This window comes from Siphateles boraxobius, unplaced genomic scaffold (genome assembly GCF_051911475.1).
Source record: "Siphateles boraxobius isolate OS27281-9 unplaced genomic scaffold, OSU_SipBor_1 16, whole genome shotgun sequence".
Taxonomy (NCBI): domain Eukaryota; kingdom Metazoa; phylum Chordata; class Actinopteri; order Cypriniformes; family Leuciscidae; genus Siphateles; species Siphateles boraxobius.
Genome location: NW_027508766.1, coordinates 4,598,808 through 4,621,939, shown reverse-complemented (window position 1 = coordinate 4,621,939; position 23,132 = coordinate 4,598,808). Strand labels below are relative to the sequence as shown.

The 23,132-nt window shown below is 38.3% G+C and overlaps 1 protein-coding gene across 2 annotated transcripts in view; it reads right to left on the bottom strand.

The window, feature by feature from the left end:
• myo1ca (myosin Ic, paralog a) overlaps positions 1-12,056 on the bottom strand; it is a 28,510-nt gene extending 16,454 nt beyond the window's left edge. Inside the window, exons 1-2 of one of the 2 annotated variants that reach the window (XM_077231203.1) lie at positions 11,796-12,056; positions 67-225 (exon numbers count right to left, since the gene is read on the bottom strand). In XM_077231203.1, coding sequence (XP_077087318.1) covers positions 67-192 — 126 coding nt within the window. In that variant the 5' untranslated portion in view covers positions 193-225; positions 11,796-12,056. Of the gene's footprint in view, positions 1-66; positions 226-6,065; positions 6,643-11,795 lie in introns of those variants that run through there. The other variant, XM_077231202.1, reaches the window with a different exon arrangement.
• Positions 12,057-23,132: the final 11,076 nt, after the last annotated feature.

Sequence of the window (23,132 nt, the reverse complement as noted above, 5' to 3'; positions counted from 1 at the left end):
TGTACATTTTCATATTCAGCATATTCTGTGTAAGTGTAGTTAAGCTGGTGCTTGTGTATGTCTTACATAAATGAGGCCCTCTTTGTACCGTCGGCGCAGGTTTTCAATGAAAGCAGCTTCGCTGTTGTAGTTCTCCAAGAGCAGAAAGTCTTGGACACCGACCCGATCTCTTGCAGAGAGAGTGCTCTCCATCACTAGCCGTACACCCCCCTCTACATCAACTGCCTAAAGAGAGAGAGAGAGAGAGAGAGAGAGAGAGAGAGAGAGAGAGAGAGAGAGAGAGAGAGAGAGAGAGAGAGAGAGGGAGAGAGAGAGAGAGAGAGTTGGAAAAAAACAGAGTTTTTTGGAAAAAAAACACAAAAAGAACACTGATACAAACAGTTACACATGGCAGAGTCACAGTACAGGAACTGAGAGTGTGTATATGTAGACTTTTAACCGAGCCCATTTGGAATCTGCGGCCACAGAAATTCAGAAGAAAGTGGAATCCACGTCAATCACAAAATTGTACACATCCGCCCCTTGTGTTTTTGTTTATTAAATGCTTTGGGTAATTAGTTAATCAAATAAACTAATAATCTAGTACTACACAACCAATTTCACAGAATTCTGCAGATTTGTCTACAAAATCAGTGCAAAAATGCACACAAAAAAAGTGTGGAGATTCCCCATGGACCTGTTTATAAGTAAATACCACAGATATACACAGCAAATGTCAGAATAAGCACAACTCAACAAAAGACACACACACACATTCATGCGAGAACAAATTATCTAAGAAAGGGTGCCATGAAACTATTTGGCATTGGTTCCTGACACACAAACACAGTTGTCTGTTTTTCAGAGTTAGTGCTGGTACCTCTGCATGAGAATCCAGTGGAAAATCTGACAAGACTTTAAGTGTTTGAGGAAGTGTGTCTTTGGTGTGAGGAAAGAGAGAGTGTGTTTGTGTGTGTGTGTTTGCGAGAGAGGCAGGAAGGTCACCTGTGGAAGCTCATGCAAGAACAATAACCTGCTGGGAGTGTGAGTGGATGTTCACTTTCCTTGGCTTTGCTCCACTGTTGTTCCACAGATTCTTTTCCAATGAATTGGCGATAAGGGTCGCATAAAATTCCTAACAAGATTTTAACGACACACCAGATACCCCCCTCTTAAGACACCTGCACTTTTTAAATCTTTCCTTTTGCCATTCTTAAACCATTGTTCTTGTAGTCTTGTGTGTGTTTGTTTTTTGTGTTCTTCCTTAAACTTACTAGGATGCAAACATACTATACACACTCAAAAACAAGCTCCAGCAGATAATGATATCTGTCCCTAAAATGAATTCCTCTCCTCATTGTGTCCCTCATGATTTCTCTGTTCTGTTTGTTTAAGGTTTGTGAGCAATTGTAGCAGTTGGATCATTTCTCCAAAAAAAGGAAGGAAAGGAAAAGTGGCACTGACGTAGACCAATAAAATTAAGTTTCTCAATATATATCCTCCTCTCAGGTTCACATAGGGTGGTGAAATAATACTTTGACATGGTTAAAAATAATTAATGTTTTATTTTTTTAGATCCTGTCGCCAATAACGTTCCCGTCCAGTGGGCGCTCTGTCTCAATTGCATGTATACACATTTGTGTCCTTAAACGCTTGTTTATTTGGGTCGACAGCTTATAAAAACTTAGTTCTGGGTATTTTAGCAATTTTGTTGTTCAACCTGTCACATAGCAGCTTTTATACATAGTTCTGTTTTTCGCTTGAAAATATGCTTGAACTAAAAGCTATTTTATATATACACTCACCTAAAGGATTATTAGGAACACCTGTTCAATTTCTCATTAATGCAATTATCTAATCAACAAATCACATGGCAGTTGCTTCAATGCATTTAGGGGTGTGGTCCTGGTCAAGAAAATCTCCTGAACTCCAAACTGAATGTCAGAATGGGAAAGAAAGGTGATTTAAGCAATTTTGAGCATGGCATGGTTGTTGGTGCCAGACGGGCAGGTCTGAGTATCTCACAATCTGCTCAGTTACTGGGATTTTCACGCACAACCATTTCTGGGGTTTACAAAGAATGGTGTGAAAAAGGAAAAACTTCCAGTATGCGGCAGTCCTGTGGGCGAAAATGCCTTGTTGATGCTAGAGGTCAGAGGAGAATGGGCCGACTGATTCAAGCTGATAGAAGAGCAACATTGACTGAAATAACCACTCGTTACAACCGAGGTATGCAGCAAAGCATTTGTGAAGCCACAACACGCACGACCTTGAGGCGGATGGGCTACAACAGCAGAAGACCCCACCGGGTATCACTCATCTCCACTACAAATAGGAAAAAGAGGCTACAATTTGCAAGAGCTCACCAAAATTGGACATTTGAAGACTGGAAAAATGTTGCCTGGTCTGATGAGTCTCGATTTCTGTTGAAACATTCAGATGGTAGAGTCAGAATTTGGCGTAAACAGAATGAGAAAATGGATCCGTCATGCCTTGTTACCACTGTGCAGGCTGGTGGTGGTGGTGTAATGGTGTGGGGGATGTTTACTTGGCACACTTTAGGCCCCTTAGTGCCAATTGGTTATCGTTTAAATGCCACGGCCTACCTGAGTATTGTTTCTGACCATGTCCATCCCTTTATGGCCACCATGTACCCATCCTCTGATGGCTACTTCCAGCAGGATAATGCACAATGTCACAAAGCTTGAATCATTTCAAATTGGTTTCTTGAACATGACAATGAGTTCACTGTACTAAAATGGCCCCCACAGTCACCAGATCTCAACCCAATAGAGCATCTTTGGGATGTGGTGGAACGGGAGCTTCGTGCCCAGGATGTGCATCCCACAAATCTCCATCAACTGCAAGATGCTATCCTATCAATATGGGCCAACATTTCTAAATGCTTTCAGCACTTTGTTGAATCAATGCCACGTAGAATTAAGGCAGTGCTGAAGGCGAAAGGGGGTCAAACACAGTATTAGTATGGTGTTCCTAATAATCCTTTAGGTGAGTGTATATACATATCAAAGAACAGTGTAGACAACATTTCTGGCCTACTGAATGTTTCTCTGTGCGCGAGACCTGCACGTGATGTGTGAGCTACAGTACTGAGAGTGAGCGTTACAATGCAGCAGTGCATTAGTTGATAAGTTTCTCACTGCAGCCTGCAGCCTGTCTGCAGTGGACATCCAACCCATCCCACATCCAAGTGTGATGTCATAAGCCACGTCCATGTCCAAATACGTCACATTGTCATTAGCGTGATTTTTCCAACCAAAACCAGTTCAGCAGAAACTCCACCCTGCAGTCGATTCTTACGATTTTATTGGTTATGTCAATTTCTGGTGTAGAGGTTTGGGGGCAGAAAAATCGTGCTTCCTCATTAACTTTGAAACAGGAAGAAACATCGAGAAGACTTATGCCTCCTTCACGTGCTATCAGAATGATCATAAATACTAGTTTCCTATAGGTAAGAAATTTGACATTGACGCCTGCTCAAGTCAAAATTTGAATGCGATGAGCTTGTAATCACAACTTTAGAACTGGGAAGTAGGAAATTTCTGATAGCACGAATGCAGCATCAACCCTCACACCTAATTCTTTCTAATGTATTACTTATTTTTCTCTTTTTATAACAGGTTGCACCAAAAAAACCTTAAAACCTACCTTTACACCTAGTTAGATGTCCACCGCAGAATGCAGCTAGCCCTACTTGCATTAGTTTAGATTCCAGATTAACTTATGTGTACAATTGGCTGTTTAAAACGGGCCTTCACCCGATCAATTTTGAGAATCCAGATGGTATATTCAAACATATCTTGTGGAGCGCTCTAGGTGTATGCATTTATTTGTTATATTAACTGTTGGAAACAGAGCGTAAAAGTGGACTTCAAAGATTTCTTATCCGGCTACGCCCTCTATAGGCACCCAGAACTAGTCAACTGAGCTGAACAAAATACTGATATGCATGTTCGACATGAAAGAAATTTTGCAATAGTTAAAAAATACAGATTCCAAGCTGCTGGAGTTTAAGGCTGCATGACTAAAAAGGGGTTCAATGCAAGCTCTTACTAAGACAAAAGTGAGGATTGCTAAAAATAGCTCAGGGGTACAGACTCCCAGATTTTGCCTGAATGAAGGATTTCTTACAGGACCTCTCAAAAAAAACAGCATAGATATCACAACAAAGACTTCATGTAGGCTGATACCACAAACTTTTCAGCTGGAGGAATATATTGAGCATATCTGCTCAAAGACACAGACCTGATGGGTGGCAGTGATTATTAGAGAAAGCAACTTTTTAATCGAGCAATATTAGGGAACCAACAGAAGATGGCAACACACAGCTGAGCAGCAGATGAAAACTAATAACCACAAACAAAATGTATACTACATGCAGTTTCAGGATCTTTTTTGCCATTCTATTTATCTCAGGCCCCGTTATCACCCAGGCTCGGCTCCAGCTTAGTTGCAGAAAAAAAGGGAGTGGAAGGAGTTGAAGGGAGGGCCAAGCTCACAATCACAGGCCTCCTTGTGGATCTGAGCCTGTTTACACCTGGTATTAACATCCGTCCCGGTAATCGAATCACAAATGGCAGCGAGGGCCTCTAGTCAGTTAACTTAGAGTAATAGCGTAGAGCTACGTCACACGTAGGCTCACTATTGGCCGACGCTGGTCATGTGGGTAATGCGAGTGACGTACAACAACAGAAGCTTACGCTGTTAAACTAGTAACCTGACTCGAGGCCCACAGAGAAGGAAATAAATAGTTGAAATAAAGTCGTTATTTAGTTTTTTTTGCGCACAAAAAGTATTTTCGTCGTTTGATAAACTTAATATTGAGCCACTGTAGTCACTTGGACTATTTTAACAATGTCTTTTATAACTTTTCGGGGCCTGCAAGTTCAATCCCTGAAGAAGCCTATGGAATAGTATGGAGGAGTGATCCAGCTCTCAGATTTCATCAAAAATATCTTAATTCGTGTTCCGAAGATGAACGAAGGTCTTACGGGGTTGGACATGAGGTCCAACATGAGGGTGAGTCATTTTTGGTTGAATTATCCCTTTAACTTAAAATGCAAGCTTGCTGACCTACCAGAAGTAAAAAAACATTATTTTGAGTTTATATAATTTATTATATTATGTTTGGTAAAGGTACAGACAAATTTTAATTAAGTTTACAACAAAGTTGAGTGTACTCAAAGTCCTGAAGCTGGCTGCCTCAAATTTTTTACTTTTCTCAACTTCAGATTTTTTTTACAGTGAGTGGGCATATTAATAAATGTTGCAAAAATGTATTAAAACATTTTTTTTATTGATTGAGCAGACGGTCCTTCTGCCAAGGATGCATCAGGACAGATTAGCATTACACTACAAATAATATATGGCCACATGCATTCAAAATTCAAACTGCCTCCAAATAAAGTTTGAGTGACTGGATCACAAAACATTTTAGACCCCTTTTACATATGCAACAAAACGGAAGTACCAGATGCAAAACAGATCTCAAGTTGCTTGTGTGACTCAAATCACAAGTTACTGTATGTTTGTGTCACACATTGTCTATCCAACAAAGAATTCTGATTAAGTTTGAGTGCTCTATATTGTATTTCAAAAGCAGCAGCCTGTGGCCACCATTCCTACAGCTGAGAATGTGGGTACTGTACTCCCTGAGGGAGGTGTACTACAGCTTTGCTGTATAATCTGGCACTGAGCCGTTTCACTGGGCTTTTGAGTTTATGTCTCCAGCTCTTCCATATAAGGGCCGTTTTGTGCTCTGCAGCCCATATGAGTGATCTCTGGCTATAAGATAGGCAGACTGGCCTCGTAGGAAAGATATGTGTCACCATAGCTATGCATGACATGCTGTGCATAAAGGAGTGGCAAATCAACAACAAATCCTCTGCACTCACTCAAACAATCAGAAAAATATGTTTGTAATCCACCACTTATATACACCGAAAATACCAAGTGCGACATTGATTTTCATCTTTATGAACTAAAACATCACTGTTTGAACACAGGAATAGAGACCTACATGACACACCCACATAGACAGATGTAATTAAAACAAGAAGTCTTACCCTGCGGCGGTACTTCATACTTCTTCCTTTTTTTCTCTCTCTCTCTCTCTCTTGCTCTTTAAGGGAATCCCTCACTCCTGGTGTTTATGCACTAATAATCTTCAGGGTGTGTCTGACAAGTCTGTGTGTGCATCTTATAATATATGCAGGTAGTTCCTCTTGGTTCGTCATGTGACACTCCAAAATCTATCCTGTCATATACTGAATCACATGCACATCCATTTTCATACATGCTCACGGTCCATCCACTACACTTGCACAGTAATAGAGCTCTCCTCTCTAACTAAAATGTATTCGTTCTCTTCTTCTCTGTTGCTCTAGAAGTTGGTGAAAGGGAAAACTCTGATGACAATCTCTCACACCCAAAGCCCCACCCACAGATGATTAGTCAAAAGACCACTTTTAAACTTCACAAACAAAATTCTCTCTCTCTCTCTCTCTCCCTCTCTCTCTCTCTCTGTCTCTCTCTCTCTCTCTCCTTTGTAAGTTAATCCATGTCAGACTCTCCCTCACTTTTTCCTATTTTCAGTAGGATCTCTAAGTTTCTATTTCCACCATCTGCCATCATTCTATTTCCCTTTGCACACAGAAAAAAGGCAGGGCTGAGTCATCCCTTACTAAGAAAGGGAAGGGAAAAGGGGTTTCCTATTTAACTTTTGCACAAACTAACTTGTACTATGAAGCAAATAAACAGTGAGAGAGAGTCAGGAAAAATAGCCTAACATCCGATCGCTGACACGACACGCAAACCTGACTATAGGCTATTAAAATGAACAAAAGAAACATCACATTTAACCTACAAAAAAATTCTCTACCTTTCCCTTTACCTTCTCTTTCCCTCTTCAGTCCCTCCCTCTTTTTCCTTACACGCTCAGGCACATTCGTAACAAATGATCACTGAATAGCTGTCAAATGCACAAATATCATACATCAGCAAAAGACTATTTGTCGCTATTTTTTTGCCTGTTTTCTCTCTCTCTTAAAATGACAAACAGATGAAGCACAGAAACATTGCAAACACAAAAAAGCCTTTCAAAAGCAAATTTTTTCACCAGTTACATTTGACAAGCAGTGCTTACAGAGTGCTGATATAGACTACAACAGCACTGGGACATTTCAATGTTTTTAGTGTAAGTATCTGCAGCGTTTTCTCTGTGTTTTCTCACACTCCAGGTTCGGGCAGAGAACAGGAAGGGAAACTGTTGTACTGCATTCTCAACTGCGTTCTATTCTAAGCAACATGCAAAGACTGATAATTCGTTTGGAACTATTTTAATGGGCTCTATGCCTACATAGTAACGCCAGAATCTTAGTGCTACGTGAGCTTCCTGTATAGTATTCCTCCATTGCAAATTGTAGTATTAGCAAACTCTTTGTCAAATTAGCAAACTCTTTCTGTTAATTAAAAACAAATCTTATTACAATATAGTATATAGTAAACATAACATTTTAGTATATATAAACAATGTGTTACTTTAATTTTATGCTTAATTTTTGAGAAAATTCCATGCATTGTTCTGCACTGGAAGTTGCGATGGCCACAAAAGCGGAAGCAATCGTGCAATCCACTAGCAAAGAAAAACTTGACCTATAGCTGGGCAAATTTTGGCTGTAAATGACTCAAACTTATTTTATATGATATGTAATTGATATCACACTTTAATCACACAGTTGTTGTACTGTATGCAGAAGTATAGGTACAGCTGTGATTACCAGTGGCAAAATTAAAGCCATGCTGATATTCAGTACTAGAGTGAGTACATCTAGTTCGGACATCTATTCGACGTCCGAACTAGGTCCAATATTTGGACGTCCAACCATGACCCAACTTGGATGTCATATTGACGTTCAACATTTGACCTTTGAACTGGGTAATTTTTTGGGCCTCATTTGGACGTCTATTACAGGTGCAGGAAATTTACATGATTAATATGCAATATTTTTTTATCTACAAATATCAACATTGTTGTTATCAACATGATTAATACATATGCATACAGATTATTTATAATTATTTAAGATAATTTTCCAAAAACTCCATTTGATCGTCTCAGCAGGACGTGATAACTGGAGACGCATACAAAGGTGTAATGCTGTAGCTCAAACAGTAGAGCGTTGGCGCTTGCAATGCCAAGATCGTGGGTTCGATTCCCACGGAAAGTAGGAACTGATTGGAATGTAAATGTGTAATGCAATGTAAGTCACTGTGGATAAAAGTATCTGCCAAATACATAAACGTAAATACATGGTACAGAAAACATGTCCTCCTTTCCCCTTTTGAAACATGGGACTACAGTTATAGAAGTTGTATAGAAACGACGTCTAAATTCTATGTTGAAAAGACGTCCACAAACGACCATATTTCCCACGGACGTCAACATTAGATGTGCAATAGACGTTGAATAAAGACGTCGCCTGGCGTTACAAAACAACCCCTTCAGTGGACCGAAATTGGACCTCCAAAAATTACACAGAAAAGACATCACTCCGACGTCACATTGCTCAGTGGGTTGCTGACTGCCTGCGTTTAGCCAAACCATCATACAATTGGAAACCCTTGTGTAGACTAGAGGAGGCCTGATGTAGCCTACAATCTCATTCATTGTGTTTATAGGCTTGTGGAAAGCAGGATATTAATCAATCCAGCGTGCCACTTATTATAAGTATACAGAGGGTATGCACTTTAATAATCTCCTATTCCAATTTAAATGCAAAACTACTCATGGATATCAATGAGCTGATCATGCATATTGCCATCTGAAGACCTAAATGAATTATTCATTGCATCAGACATAGAAAACATGGAGCAGTGATGGACATGGTAACCATGGAAGCAGACAACAAACACACATAAACACGCCCACACACATCTAGTACATAATTAATCTGGTGATGAACACATGATAAAGACAAACTCATGCCAACCCCCTTCAGGCTCATGCAATGCCCTTTCAAACTCACACATAAATAAACAAGTTTGTGTGTGCACTGTAGGTTCCCTTCAGAACTGCTGTCTTGTTTTTGCTTCAGCATTGTTTGGCCTTTCCCCTCTCTACATAATTGTGTCTTTCACTAAAAAGCAAACATGTACACATTCGAGAACACATGCACAAACATCCTGTACTGACCACGGGAATCATCACATCACTGATCATTTGAAAAACAGACCTTAACACGATGACACACATAGAACACACACAAAAATCTTCATCACACTTTTAACTGAAAGCATCTCTGAGCAGACATGGCATCTTTGTATGTTCGTTGAATCAATTTTAGATTCACTGTATGGATGACAGAAATACAGGCTAAACAAAATAAAGGTTGGGATCTTTCTTAATTTGAACAAGACCACACAAAAGAAATAGTGTAATGGAAATAGTCAACTTGAGTAGATTTCTTTTTCAAGAAATTGCACTTTTTGTGGATGTTCTTAGAGGCACATGCCTTTATTTAATAATTGCCAGTAAATTATTTTAGTACCCTTGCTATTTAAAGATACTACATGCTCTAGGAATAGTTCACCTTATGTCGTTCCAAACCTGCATGATACAAAAGAAGATATTTCAAAGAATGCTTCAACTGTTTTTGTCCAAATAATGAAAGTCAATGGGGTTCAAAAGATTGTTGTTTTGTATGGACAAAACATAGGTTTGGAACAGCATGAGGGTGAGTAAATGATGACACAATTTTCATTTGGGTGAACTACACTGTTGAGCTGTTGGATTCTTGATCAAGTCTTTGTTTCGAACAGCTTCAATCCAAGAAACACCTTAACAAATTCCTTGCTCTAAATAATGTAATTTATCAAATCACTACGACTGATCATGATTGCAAGAAGAATTTCTCTAAAGCAAGAGAGCAATATTTAATTTCTTCTTCTACTTGACCCATCACACATGGATAAGTATTCATGCTTTTTTACAAATGCTCCCTGCTTTGACTGCTTCATGGAGCCAATTGCATTGCATTCCACTCTGTCCCAACATGAGACTTCTATTATTTGGGAATGAAGACATGAACCCTGGTAATATCATATTCTTTGAATAGAGCAATGCAGAAATACTCTGTTGCAAGAGTTGCAAAAGTGCTACATTCCATTAAACTGCACATGTTGATGGAGAAACCTGCTTTCTCTGACAATAAAGAAGGACATTGTTAATAATACTTGCCATGTTCGAATGCAATATTCATATTACATTTCAAAGTGCACACATTAGTTTGACATATATTTGTTATACTGTATTTGACTCTGAAGAAGTTGATAGGGTTCTGCTTTTGTTATTAGGCAAATACTGTGAACTTGCTCAGCAAACTATGCAATCCCTTGCATCACACTTAGAATATTTAAAACATTTGGAATTAGTTCTAGGTTAAGTTTTGAAGTTTTGATGAAAACTCCTATTCAGAGATGCTTTAGGCATGCAGGATACAAATCATAAAACGACTGAAAAGGTGTCACACATAAATATGTCACACACAATTGCCATACCTACCGTTTCCATTGTCACGATATGCTAAGGATGATTTGGGATGTTAATTTAAAAATCATTAGAGCAGCTATGCTGGGGAAAAGAAATATGTGAGAAGTTGATTGAAACTGAGACAAGGACACATATGTGTAATGTAATCACTGAAGCTTAGTTTAGGCTGCAAACACATAATAATGCAACAGAGGTCACACTTTGAAACACTGAGATCTAGTAGACAGTTTTGTAACAGTTCACTAGAGGTAATGGGGTACATTATTGGTTGAAGCAATGTAAATTGTGTGTACATTAACATGTAAATGATCATACTTTATAGATCACGAACATGTTTTTTTCTGAAATGAGGTGGGTAGGGTATGAATAGTCATATGGATGTTTATTCAAGCATGTTTGTGAATTGTAAGACAATTTTAGAGGAAACAATTAGAACACAATTCTGTTCATCGCTAGCTTATTTAATTTACCGGTTAAAAAATGTAACAGTGGACATGCATAACAAGAGATTTCTGTCACTCTTTCTGTTTTACACCACAATGTCAATTATCACCACATTTCAAATAGCATGTTATGTATCCTAAATACATTCTCTTCACTAATACTGTTGCATCCTTTGTCAAAAAATACCTACATTATTTTGAGAAAAAATCAAAGAATATGGATGTAAAATTGTTCATTTTGTTGGAAATGATGCCACAACTCTGGGATAGTCAATGTTTGAAAATAGGCTACATAAAATGATAAATATCGAAATAGTTTATAATTATTTCACTAAAGGGTTGAAGCAAAATAAATGATAACAAGTTTGAACACAGTTTAAATGTAACATTCACAAATCAAATCAAAGGTAAATCAAAATCAATCCCTAGAACATACAAATGCCTGAAGGTGATGAAACGCATTACAGTTTAAAACATTAGGATATATTTTTTTCATTAGTAGCCTAACATTTCTTGAATAAACCAAGATGCATCTGAGCACGCAAAGTGTTGGTGAAACATAATCTAAGTCTAACCTAATTCAATCGAGGTGTAGCCTGATTACTATTTAGTCCTAATTAGGCTAGCCTACTCTAGACACAATTGACTCTTAGAAATAAACTAACGGCCCGCAGAGACAGTGAAAGACGTTAAACTGACAGCCGCCAAACTTTAGGCTACTGAGTTTTGTTAAACTGGTAGAATTAACCAAATTCAGGTAGCACTCATAAGAAAAATCTAAATTTAGAAGGCATTTGTCTTACCTGTAAGATTTCCGAACTGGATTCAATAGCACAGCAGCAAGTCAAGACTCCCGAAGGTCACGCTCGCGCTGCAGAGAGCGCGCGCGCGGTCCGCTTCGCTTCAGTGATGCTTCACGGGCATCACATGTCATTCCAGACAGGTGTAGAAAGCACAGCCCACCTGTGGCTCGAGCACATAACTGACTAAATAGATGAAAGGGGACAGAGGACAAGCAGAAACAAATTACCTTGTTAACGAGCCATTTCAATATAGCCTACTGCGAATAGGACTAATGACACCGTGGGCGGGAGGCGTTGTGGAATTCCTGTCCCGCATATGAGCGGTCAAAACAATGGGAAAATGCCGAAGGGCACACACCCCACAAAATTGTTCTCTCAGATGTTTTTCCATTTTCGGTCCAGCCCCTATGGCGCCCCAGAACATCCTAAGGACTCAAACGTTCTGTTAATGTTCAGAGAGCAATGGTTTATAAAAAAGTGACGAAAATAAAAAAAAAACACATATTGACTGCACTGCTTACTACAGTATATACAGGTCCTTCTCAAAAAATTAGCATATTGTGATAAAGTTCATTATTTTCCATAATGTAATGATAAAAATTAAACTTTCATATATTTTAGATTCATTGCACACCAACTGAAATATTTCAGGTCTTTTATTGTTTTTATACTGATGATTTTGGCATACAGCTCATGAAAACCCAAAATTCCTGTCTCAAAAAATTAGCATATCATGAAAAGGGTCTCTAAACGAGCTATTAACCTAATCATCTGAATCAACTAATTAACTCTAAACACCTGCAAAAGATTCCTGAGGCTTTTAAAAACTCCCAGCCTGTTTCATTACTCAAAACCACAATCATGGGTAAGACTGCTGACCTGACTGCTGTCCAGAAGGCCATCATTGACACCCTCAAGCAAGAGGGTAAGACACAGAAAGAAATTTCTCAACAAATAGGCTGTTCCCAGAGTGCTGTATCAAGGCACCTCAGTGGGAAGTCTGTGGGAAGGAAAAAGTGTGGCAAAAAACGCTGCACAACGAGAAGAGGTGACCGGACCCTGAGGAAGATTGTGGAGAAGGAGCGATTCCAGACCTTGGGGGACCTGCGGAAACAGTGGACTGAGTCTGGAGTAGAAACATCCAGAGCCACCGTGCACAGGCATGTGCAGGAAATGGGCTACAGGTGCCGCATTCCCCAGGTCAAGCCACTTTTGAACCAGAAACAGCGGCAGAAGCGCCTGACCTGGGCTACAGAGAAGCAGCACTGGACTGTTCCTCAGTGGTCCAAAGTACTTTTTTCGGATGAAAACAAATCTTGCATGTCATTCGGAAATCAAGGTGCCAGACTCTGGAGGAAGACTGGGGAGAAGGAAATGCCAAAATGCCTGAAGTCCAGTGTCAAGTACCCACAGTCAGTGATGGTCTGGGGTGCCATGTCAGCTGCTGGTGTTGGTCCACTGTGTTTTATCAAGGGCAGGGTCAATGCAGCTAGCTATCAGGAGATTTTGGAGCACTTCATACTTCCATCTGCTGAAAAGCTTTATGGAGATGAAGATTTCATTTTTCAGCACCACCTGGCACCTGCTCACAGTGCCAAAACCACTGGTAAATGGTTTACTGACCATGGTATTACTGTGCTCAATTGGCCTGCCAACTCTCCTGACCTGAACCCCATAGAGAATCTGTGGGATATTGTGAAGAGAAAGTTGAGAGACGCAAGACCCAACACTCTGGATGAGCTTAAGGCCGCTATCGAAGCATCCTGGGCCTCCATAACACATCAGCAGTGCCACAGGCTGATTGCCTCCATGCCACGCCGCATTGAAGCAGTCATTTCTGCAAAAGGATTCCCGACCAAGTATTGAGTGCATAACTGAACATAATTATTTGAAGGTTGACTTTTTTTGTATTAAAAAAACACTTATTTTATTGGTCGGATGAAATATGCTAATTTTTTGAGATAGGAATTTTGGGTTTTCATGAGCTGTATGCCAAAATCATCAGTATTAAAACAATAAAAGACCTGAAATATTTCAATTGGTGTGCAATGAATCTAAAATATATGAAATATAAATTTTTATCATTACATTATGGAAAATAATTAACTTTATCACAATATGCTAATGTTTTGAGAAGGACCTGTAATAGCTATATATCGAGGTCAAAAAAGGACGCAAAACAATCAGAAATTCATTTGGGACGTCTCATCGTGTGGAGAAAGAGTCCAGCGCCCCCTGCTGCCTGTGTCTGGATTATGCAGCGCATTGTTTTAATCCCTTCAGAACCTGTGTGGATTGGAATAGGTGTGTGTGTGTGTGTGTGTGTGTGTGTGTTTGTGTGTGTGTGTGTGTGTGTGTGTGTGTGTGTGTGTGTGTGTGTGTGTGTGTGTGTGTGTGTGTGTGTGTGTGTGTGTGTGTGTGTGTGTGATGACCTCTATAACTACTAGACAGAAGTAAGCCCACTTTTGACATTTTATGTGCTGATTTATGTTTATGGTAGCCTCATCAACTAGCACCTATTCTTAATAGAACAATTGATAATATCCAAAGTAAATTTGAAGATATTTTAGAGCTGTAAAGCTGGATTTTTTTTTAAAGTTTAAAAGACAATCGCAATGGATATCAGGTGTTGTTGATATCAGGAACCTCATAACGTAGTTGTGTGCCAGGTTGTAAAAAAAATGTTTAGGGGTTCAAGCAGAAGTGCTGAAACCCTATTGTTATTGTTCATTTTCCCATGATGCAGCATTCTCCATCTAAAACTGATCGGGCAGACCGAACCATAAATCGTAGAGACTTGAAACTTTGAGGGCTGGTAGTACTCACACCGCCTAGGCCCTACAACGTAACCAAGGCCCGCCCAGATCGGCCTGAGGGGAGTGCTACAGCGGTCAAAAGTATGAAATGGCTCATAACTCCTAAACCGTTAGGCGTCGGCTCAAATGTCTTATATTGTTTGAAATTCTTGCCTCAAGGCGGATTTGCCATTTTAGAGTAAATTGAGTCTTTTTGAAAAACCTACTTGTATGAACTACACCTAGGTTTTTGGTCTGATCGGAACCAAACCACTGCAGAAATATTCTCGAAATTTCAATTCATGGTCTCGCTAATGGGAACCAAAATGTTCGATGTATACCGGAGTCACTTTTACTAAAACGGCTATAAGTTGTGAACGGAAAGAGATATTTTCGCTAAACTCGGGACACAAGTTTATGAGCTCAATTTGAGGTCACATGAAAAAAATCGCGACGATTGGCCACTTGGTGGCGCTATAACAGGGAAATAAATCATGAGAATGGCTATAACCGCACCCAACCGTTAGTCCGATGAAAATTGGCATGCTGTGTCTTTGTCCAGGGTGCCATGATAGTCTATGAGAACATTGGCGTATCTCAAGAAACCCAGTATCCGTCATCGGCACAATGCCCTGAAGTTTCAAGCTAGCGTGTTTCACGGAAGTGACCTCCTTAGACTCCTGAATTCTTCGCGATTCCAATGATACCAAACATGCCAGGTTTCGCCTTATGGTTTGTGTAACGGTGCCATTTAGCGCTTAAAAAACTTGCGATTATCTTCAAAACCTTTAGTCTGATCGACACAAAACCACCACAGGAAATTTGAAAACATAGGTCAATAGCTAAACAATAAAATGTCAAAATTATGATGGAAACTGACAAAAAAATCCAATCAATTTCACCCATCTAAACTTCAAAACGGAATGAGATATTTACAACAAATTTGACACATATGTATGGGCACACTTTGAGGACACCTAATAAAAGTGGTGGAGATCAGGCAAGACATGGTGCTATAACTGTCAAAAAAACTTTAAAACACTTATTTTTCCTTAGTAAATTGCCTGTGTTGGCTGTAAGTGGTCTTTTCCATCTAAGAATATTTGTTTATTTTGATCCCCATTAGCCACTACCTAGGCAGTGGCTACTCTTCCTGGGGTCCCAACAAGTAAAAAATACAAAACTATTGACAAATCAACAACAATAAAAAGATAAGTCAATGAAACATACTAACCCAACATTCATTCCAAATTTCAAAATCAACAATTTACTATATATTGTGCCATTAAATGTTCCTTTAAATATTTGTTTAAAACTAATTTTTCTTGTTAAAAAATATATAATATCAATGGTAAATCATTCCATATTTTCATTCCTCTATACATTACAGTCCGTTGTTTTGCAGTGGTTTTCAAAAAAGGAAATAAAAAACATCCCTTTATGCATGCCTGGTGTTAAAATTATGACTACTACTATACAAAAGTTGAGAGTACATGACATTAGGAACTCTAGAAGGAAATATTTCTTATAAAACAAAGCAGAGAGACAATCCTTCACCAGTGCATTCTTATTATATTAGCCCTTCTATTACAGTTTAAAATGAGTCGTGTCGCTCTGTTCTGGACTAATTTAAAATTAGTTCAATAATTCAATAGTGCAATAATCTAAGCAAGAACCATTGTTTGCACAATTTTAGAAATGCAGTGTTGTCGTAAACAATTTACACATCTCTTAATAACAGACACACCTCTTCCCATACCTGTTACCGTATCTGTTTTGACCACTTCAGCCTACTGTCTAATATAACTCCAAGAAGTCTTATTTCCTCTACCTTTTCAATAGACACACTCTTGATGCAATCAACTTTTGAGGCAATTTGATGCAAACACAATGCTTTTGGTTTTTATCAAGTTTTGAACCAATTATTCCGTACCTACTTAATGACCAATTGTTTGTCCTCATCCAAAGCAGTAGACAACTGCTTAATGGATGTTGCAGGTAAATATAATATTTTATCATCAGCATACATGACTGTCCATTCACACTTTAAACCAAGAGGAAGATAATTGGTCTTAAACAACTTTCTTGAGGCACACCACATTGCAACTCTTTCACATCTGAATAACTTCCCTTATAAAATACACATTGTCCCATTAGACAATTAAACCAATGTACAGCATGAGAAGTACATTTGTAACATTTCAATTTATCCAACAATACTTTATGATCCAGTACATCAAAAGCTGAACTAAAATCTAACAATACTGCTCCTACTGTTATTGTCATCAATCTGTGCTCTCTCAATATGCATGCTGGAAATTAGAGAGCAAATTATTCTCCTTGAAGAATAATTGAATTTGCTCATGAACTATAATTTTCAATACTTTGCTAAGAACTGGTAGCAAACTTATTGTTTGACTATTATGACCATTAAAACCCAGTGCTGCATTTTTCTAAAGATAAATAACCTTCGCATCTTTCCAAGCTAAAGGAAAAATCCCCTTTTCAATACTGATATTAAAGATGTGGCAAACTGCTTCTCCCAAACAACATTTCTTCTCTTAATTTATCAACGTTATTTATGAAAAAAACATTAAAATACTTTCCAATTTCATATGGTTTAAAAATAGTTAAAAATGAGTCACCTCTATCAATAAAAGAATGAATTTGATTTCCTATCCATTATTTAATTGAGTGTACTCCACATTTTTTTACAATCATATTTACATTCACTTATTTTAATTTTGTAAAACATTCTTTTCCCTGTTAATTTTAGTTACTTGATTTCTTAATTTGCAATAGACGTCCAAATCCTCCTTGTTCCCAGTTCTGTTTGCTGTACCCATTGCCACCTTTCTCTCAAACATAATGTTTTTCAACTCATTAACAAACCATGGCGCCCCAACATTCTTCACTGTACAGTTTTTTCATAGGTGCATGTTTGTCTACTAAAGGGTAAAATAATCTTTAAAATGCTGACAATGCATCCAACATAGCCTACTGTACATTATTTACGTCTGTACAAAATGATTCTTGACTGAATCTCTTATATGATCTTTTATAAACTACCTTTGGTTTCCTAAGTTTTTTTAGTGTTTACATGCTTGCTAAATAAAACATAATTTTTTTTTTTACGAAAAACTGATTTCTGAAAAACTGATCGTGCAGACCAAACCGTAAGGAAACTTTGAAACCTGGCCAGATGGTAGGTCTCAATTTGTGGAGAACCTCGAAAGGTATGACCCCGATTGGCCAAATGGTGGCGCTACAGCGATCAAAAGTGTGAAACTGCTCATAAGTCCTATGTTGTAGACTCAAGTGTCTTATATCATTGGAATCCTTGGCTGCGTTCCAGTCCACTTTTAGACACGCACTTGCAAACTTCCCTAAGCACTTCCCCTTGGGGGAATCCCTGCTGCCATTTTGAAGTGTGTTCCACTTCCTGAAGGAGCTTCGTACGAGGGAAGTTTATATGGACAGACCCTCGCTCCCTCGATTTTGACCGAGGTCTTCTTCATATGTACATTTCAGGCAGCTCCATATACACGCTTGTGACGTCAGCGCATATCACAAACAACTCTATATAATTTTTTTATTTAAACAACTCAAATACACATATAATACTGCATTAAACAACTTCGTAAGGGAAAAATAAATAATAAATCAACCCCATAGTGGATTTCTAAGTTTCTTAGTATGTTCCCGTATGTTCCAATTCAGCCTATTGCAAAGGTTCCGCCAGTAGTGGGCGCACATGCAACGTAAGCAATGACGTATATCCGAGTGAACGGATGAACGGAGGGATTTAGCGAGCGAAGGGCATGACGATTTTGGACTGGAACGCAGCACTTGACTCAAGACCATTTTTTACAGTCTATGCTCAAGACAAACAAAACGTATATCACCGTTTCCATTTCCAGTATGCAAATTTTTCCACCATTTTGAATTTTCCAAAAGATTTACTTTTTTGTGCTCCGTTTGTCAGATTCACTCGAAACTTGACATGCATCATCAAGGGACCCTCATGGCAAAATTTTGTCAAAAGAATTACGATCGGTGATTCACGCTCCCGATGGGACGTCATAATGTTCGAAGAAGGCAGGGCCACTTTCACTAAAATGGTTATAACTCTTGAAATCATTGAGATATTTTCACCAAACTTGTTATACTCGTGTATGAGCTCATTTTGTGGTCACACACAAAAATTTGTGGCGATTCATCACTTAGCGTCGCTATAATACGAAAATGGCATAAAACATCATAACTACACAACCGTTAGTCCGATTGACTTGAAAATTGGCATGCAGTTTCTTTGTCCAGGGTGCCATGTCTTTCTATGAGGACATTGGCGTATCTCAAAAACATGGTCGCCATTAGCCAGTGAAGTTTGAGCACCTATTAGACAAGGTTAACAAAGGCCTATCGGAACAAAACACGGTGGGGGCATGTTTAACTCATGGCCCTAGAGGTCTGTCAGAATTTTGAAAGAAATCAAACTCTAGGTGGCGCTAACGAGTTGTATGGCTCTGTAATCACTTGGTGTTTCTCACATCCACACAATATGCATGTGCATAATATGCTTATAAAGTTAAAGGTAAAATAATATGAACAAAATAAAATACCTAATAAGTAATTAAAAGGCACATTTCCCAAAATCGGTGCCAGTGGTTCAGCTTTTAAAATTAATTTTTCTCGTACATATTTTAATTTACCTTACAATAAAGCAGAAAAAAAGAAGTTGATGACTTGGTTATAGTGAACAAACTACTTGCCAGGTGAAATTAGCCACTTTTTTCAAGGGAAATTATGCATTATTTTTTTATGGTCCACAAACGATAGTTGTAGCTATAAAAGACATAGCACACTTACAAAGCCAGGGATCTGTCAGACACAAAGATTGGTGGGCTTGCTGCATAGCTTGTAAGTTGTGTATGTGATGAATCAGAACAGTAAATTCTTTTGGGGGGGAAATATACAAGCATGAAGCACCAACCACACAGGTGAGAAAACATATAGTGACATCCATCTCCCCCTCCAGAACAGTTTTTCTTACCCTTGTAATGCATTGCGCAGGTGACAACCTATTACTAATCTATTACTACTAAAACTAATGGAAACACTGTCAAATTTTTACCTTAGAGTATGCGTGACCAGCCTCACAACTGGCAAGCCTGTTTTACGAGACAAAACACAGACATCCTAAGCATAGGTTTATTTTTATTTTTTTTAATTACCTTTCCCTCTCATCTCTTCCTTGCAATGTTCATATGCAGGGGCGTCATGCAAGCCCAAATTCTGGGGGGGCACAATCTGAGACGTTGCCATTGTTTTCTGACGGGTGATATGGATCATGTTAGGAGGGGTTAGGGGGGTCAGCGGGTTTCTCCCCCTGAAAATTTTTAAATTCTGGCTGCTAAACATACCATTTCAATGCAGTTTGGGAGGGACAGAAATACCGTACGGGGCTAGCAGCAACACTCCTCTATCTGAGGACTAAGTTAAAGTATCTAGAATTTTGTAAGTTTATGTAAAAGACAGTTTGATGAAAGTGTAAGCTCAAATTTAAAAGCTTTAAAGCATGTTTACACACACACTTACATCACGGTCATAGCGATCTGTATAACAACTATGCTGTAGCTTTCGATCTTTTTTTCACTGCATTTGAATTAACGTTAGCTGCCTGATCCGTGAAGAACCGTGAATAACAGTGTATGGGAGAAACATCAAGTCGATGCCTTGATAACGTTAGGTTGGATTTTGCAGTTAGCCTACAACAAATGTAATACCCTCGTTTCTATGAAACTGAAAACAAGGCTTTGACACAAGACAAAACAAATAACGTTACTATAGCTTATTGTCTTTGTATGGCAGGCACTAACGTTAGCCAACTCTACGGTTAGACTAGGCTAGTTATCGATAACGTTACACTGACACAACTTAAGTTAATGCTCTGAATTCGCAGCTAATATCAAATCCATAACTTTTTGATCAAGTTAAAATGTCCAGGTCAACCACAAATAATCCCACTACCTTTTCATATCATCCGATAACTAATTAAATGCCGATTTGTTGCTTTGCCCACTACCACTTCAAGACCATCTGTAAAACATTGCCAGCTCAACGGGATGGGCCTACTACAGTTTTTTTTAACCAGTGATTTTGTTTATTTGAAAAGAAGTTTAATGCGTACAATATTGTATCGAAAACAAAATAAGTGGTATCGCCCATCCCTACGAGTGAGTTGCTTGAACATACACAGCAAAGATTCTAGAGCGCTACGCGCGTAGCGTTGATATACACAGACACCATAATAGGAAAAAGTGGCGGGCTGATGCTGACCGATTTATTACACATCCAGAAGAATACATTTGAGTCGTTATAGGCTCTGGTAATTATGGAGCATAATAGGAATAAATTTGTGACAAAAAATTATCAGGGAGGAAAAATCTGATGGGGCACGTGCATGACGCCACTGTAAGTTCCAGCAGCAGACCTTTATTGTCATTTACCCAGACTACTACAGGCACCTTTTAGTCTTCTTTGGAAATACATTAAATACACATTTCTTTAAAAATACCAGTAAAAAAAAAAGTTTCAGTAATACATAGGGGAGAGTGAGATGAAACTGTGGTCAACTTATAGAGCAGGGCACAATTTCTAAGAAACCAGATAGCAGATTTGGGAAATGGTAAACATTTTCTGTGCTCTTTGCATATCTAAGTAAAATTGAAGGTAAAATAATGTGAACATAAAATAAAATACCCAATTAATAATTACCTAGAATTACTTAAAAAGGCACTTTTCCCAAAATCGGTGCCAGTGGTTCAGCTTTTAAAATGAATCTTTCTCGTACATATTTTCATTTACCTTACAATAAAGAAAGCAGAAGTTGATGACTTGGTTATAGTGAACAAACTACTTGCCAGTTGAAATTAGCCACTTTTTTCAAGGGAAATTATGCATTATTTTTTATGTTCCACAAACGTCAGTTGTTGCTAGTAAAAGACATAGCACACTTACAAAGCCAGGAAACTGCAAGGAGGAAGCAACACATCACTTTCCTTCATTCCTTCACTTTCCTTCATTCCTGGTTGGAATGGTGAACAGATACCTGTTACAAAAGTTAAAGAAATGGAATTTGCTCACTGTCCAAAAATCTGGGTGATAGTCTTCACTTAATCAAAATGTAAAACATCACAAGACTATCAATATTAAACATGTTTCTTAATGGTTAATTGATATACAATTTTAAAAACTTATTATACTTAATATTTTGCCTGAAAAAAGGTGTTATTCAATTGACAACAGGTGGCTCAGTGTTATAAATGCATTCTTAGTTTTACCACTGTCTCATTTCTCCTCACCTACAGCACCTTAATTAAATGCAGTAAATCTCACTCTCCTCTAATCTGCAGAAGTGACTGAGGTGTGAGAAAGAGATGATTACTGATTAACTACAAAGGTGTTTTGGTCTGTAATAAGTCTATAAAGGCACACGCACACAGTAAATAACAGGAAATTAAAAATTGTGAAAACAAAAACTGTGAATTGCAAATTTGCTTAACATAAAACAAGCAGATAGACTGTTTGATTAGTGTACAATAAACAGGATTAAATAAAGTAATTTCCTCTCACTTGTATTATCAATTTATGTCAAAATTCTATCCAAATTAGTACACATTTATAAAACCCACAAACTAAATGTATATAAAAGAAACAAAACATGTTTTTCAACTTACTGACTGATAAAGTATCTCTAAATTAAACCATCCTAGATTGTAGAACACATGGAAGTAAAAAAATCTAAACATTAAGTGAAAGTGTATTGTTATTATCATTATTGTGTTATTTTATTTCTGTTTAATTATGGTTGCTGATTGTACAGCTTACAGACTCTAAAGGTAAACCTCATAGTGTACATGTATCAAACCATCACTGAGATTTAACCCAGGTCATTTGTACATCAAGTATCACATAAACAGAGAGAGAGAAAACAGTGTGGCTCGCAATTGTTGTAATACACCATTTTCTTGTTTATAAATGAAGGTGAACGGTCACCATCCCATCTAGCTTATCAGCGTTCAGAGCTCATTTGAGGTAAACATAGAGAGAGGTGTCTGCACATCGTCACCGGTGCTTTGAGTATGAACAGTTGGCAGACTCTCATTCAGTATTTACACGTATTATGACAGTCGCCTATTTCCGCCGCTGCAGCAAGAGGACGACACATTGCCACCTCTAGCCAGAAGAGGTGGATGAGCCAGTGGGGTACGATGTTACAATGAACTACACAAAATATTCTCTATTACTAGGACATCTTACAAGTCAAACACTCATGTGGATGTAGCTGTCGTTTGAGTATTGGTGATCATCAAATCCAATAGTGCAAAGTAGATTCCAAATGGCATCAGGTGTTAATGATCATCACCATACAGTGGACACCTGGAGAAACCAGATGAATACACATTTTACTTTAAAAGAAGTGTTAAAAGCCGTTTCCAAAAAGGTAAGTGCCCATTTATCATGCACTTGGTATGTTAAT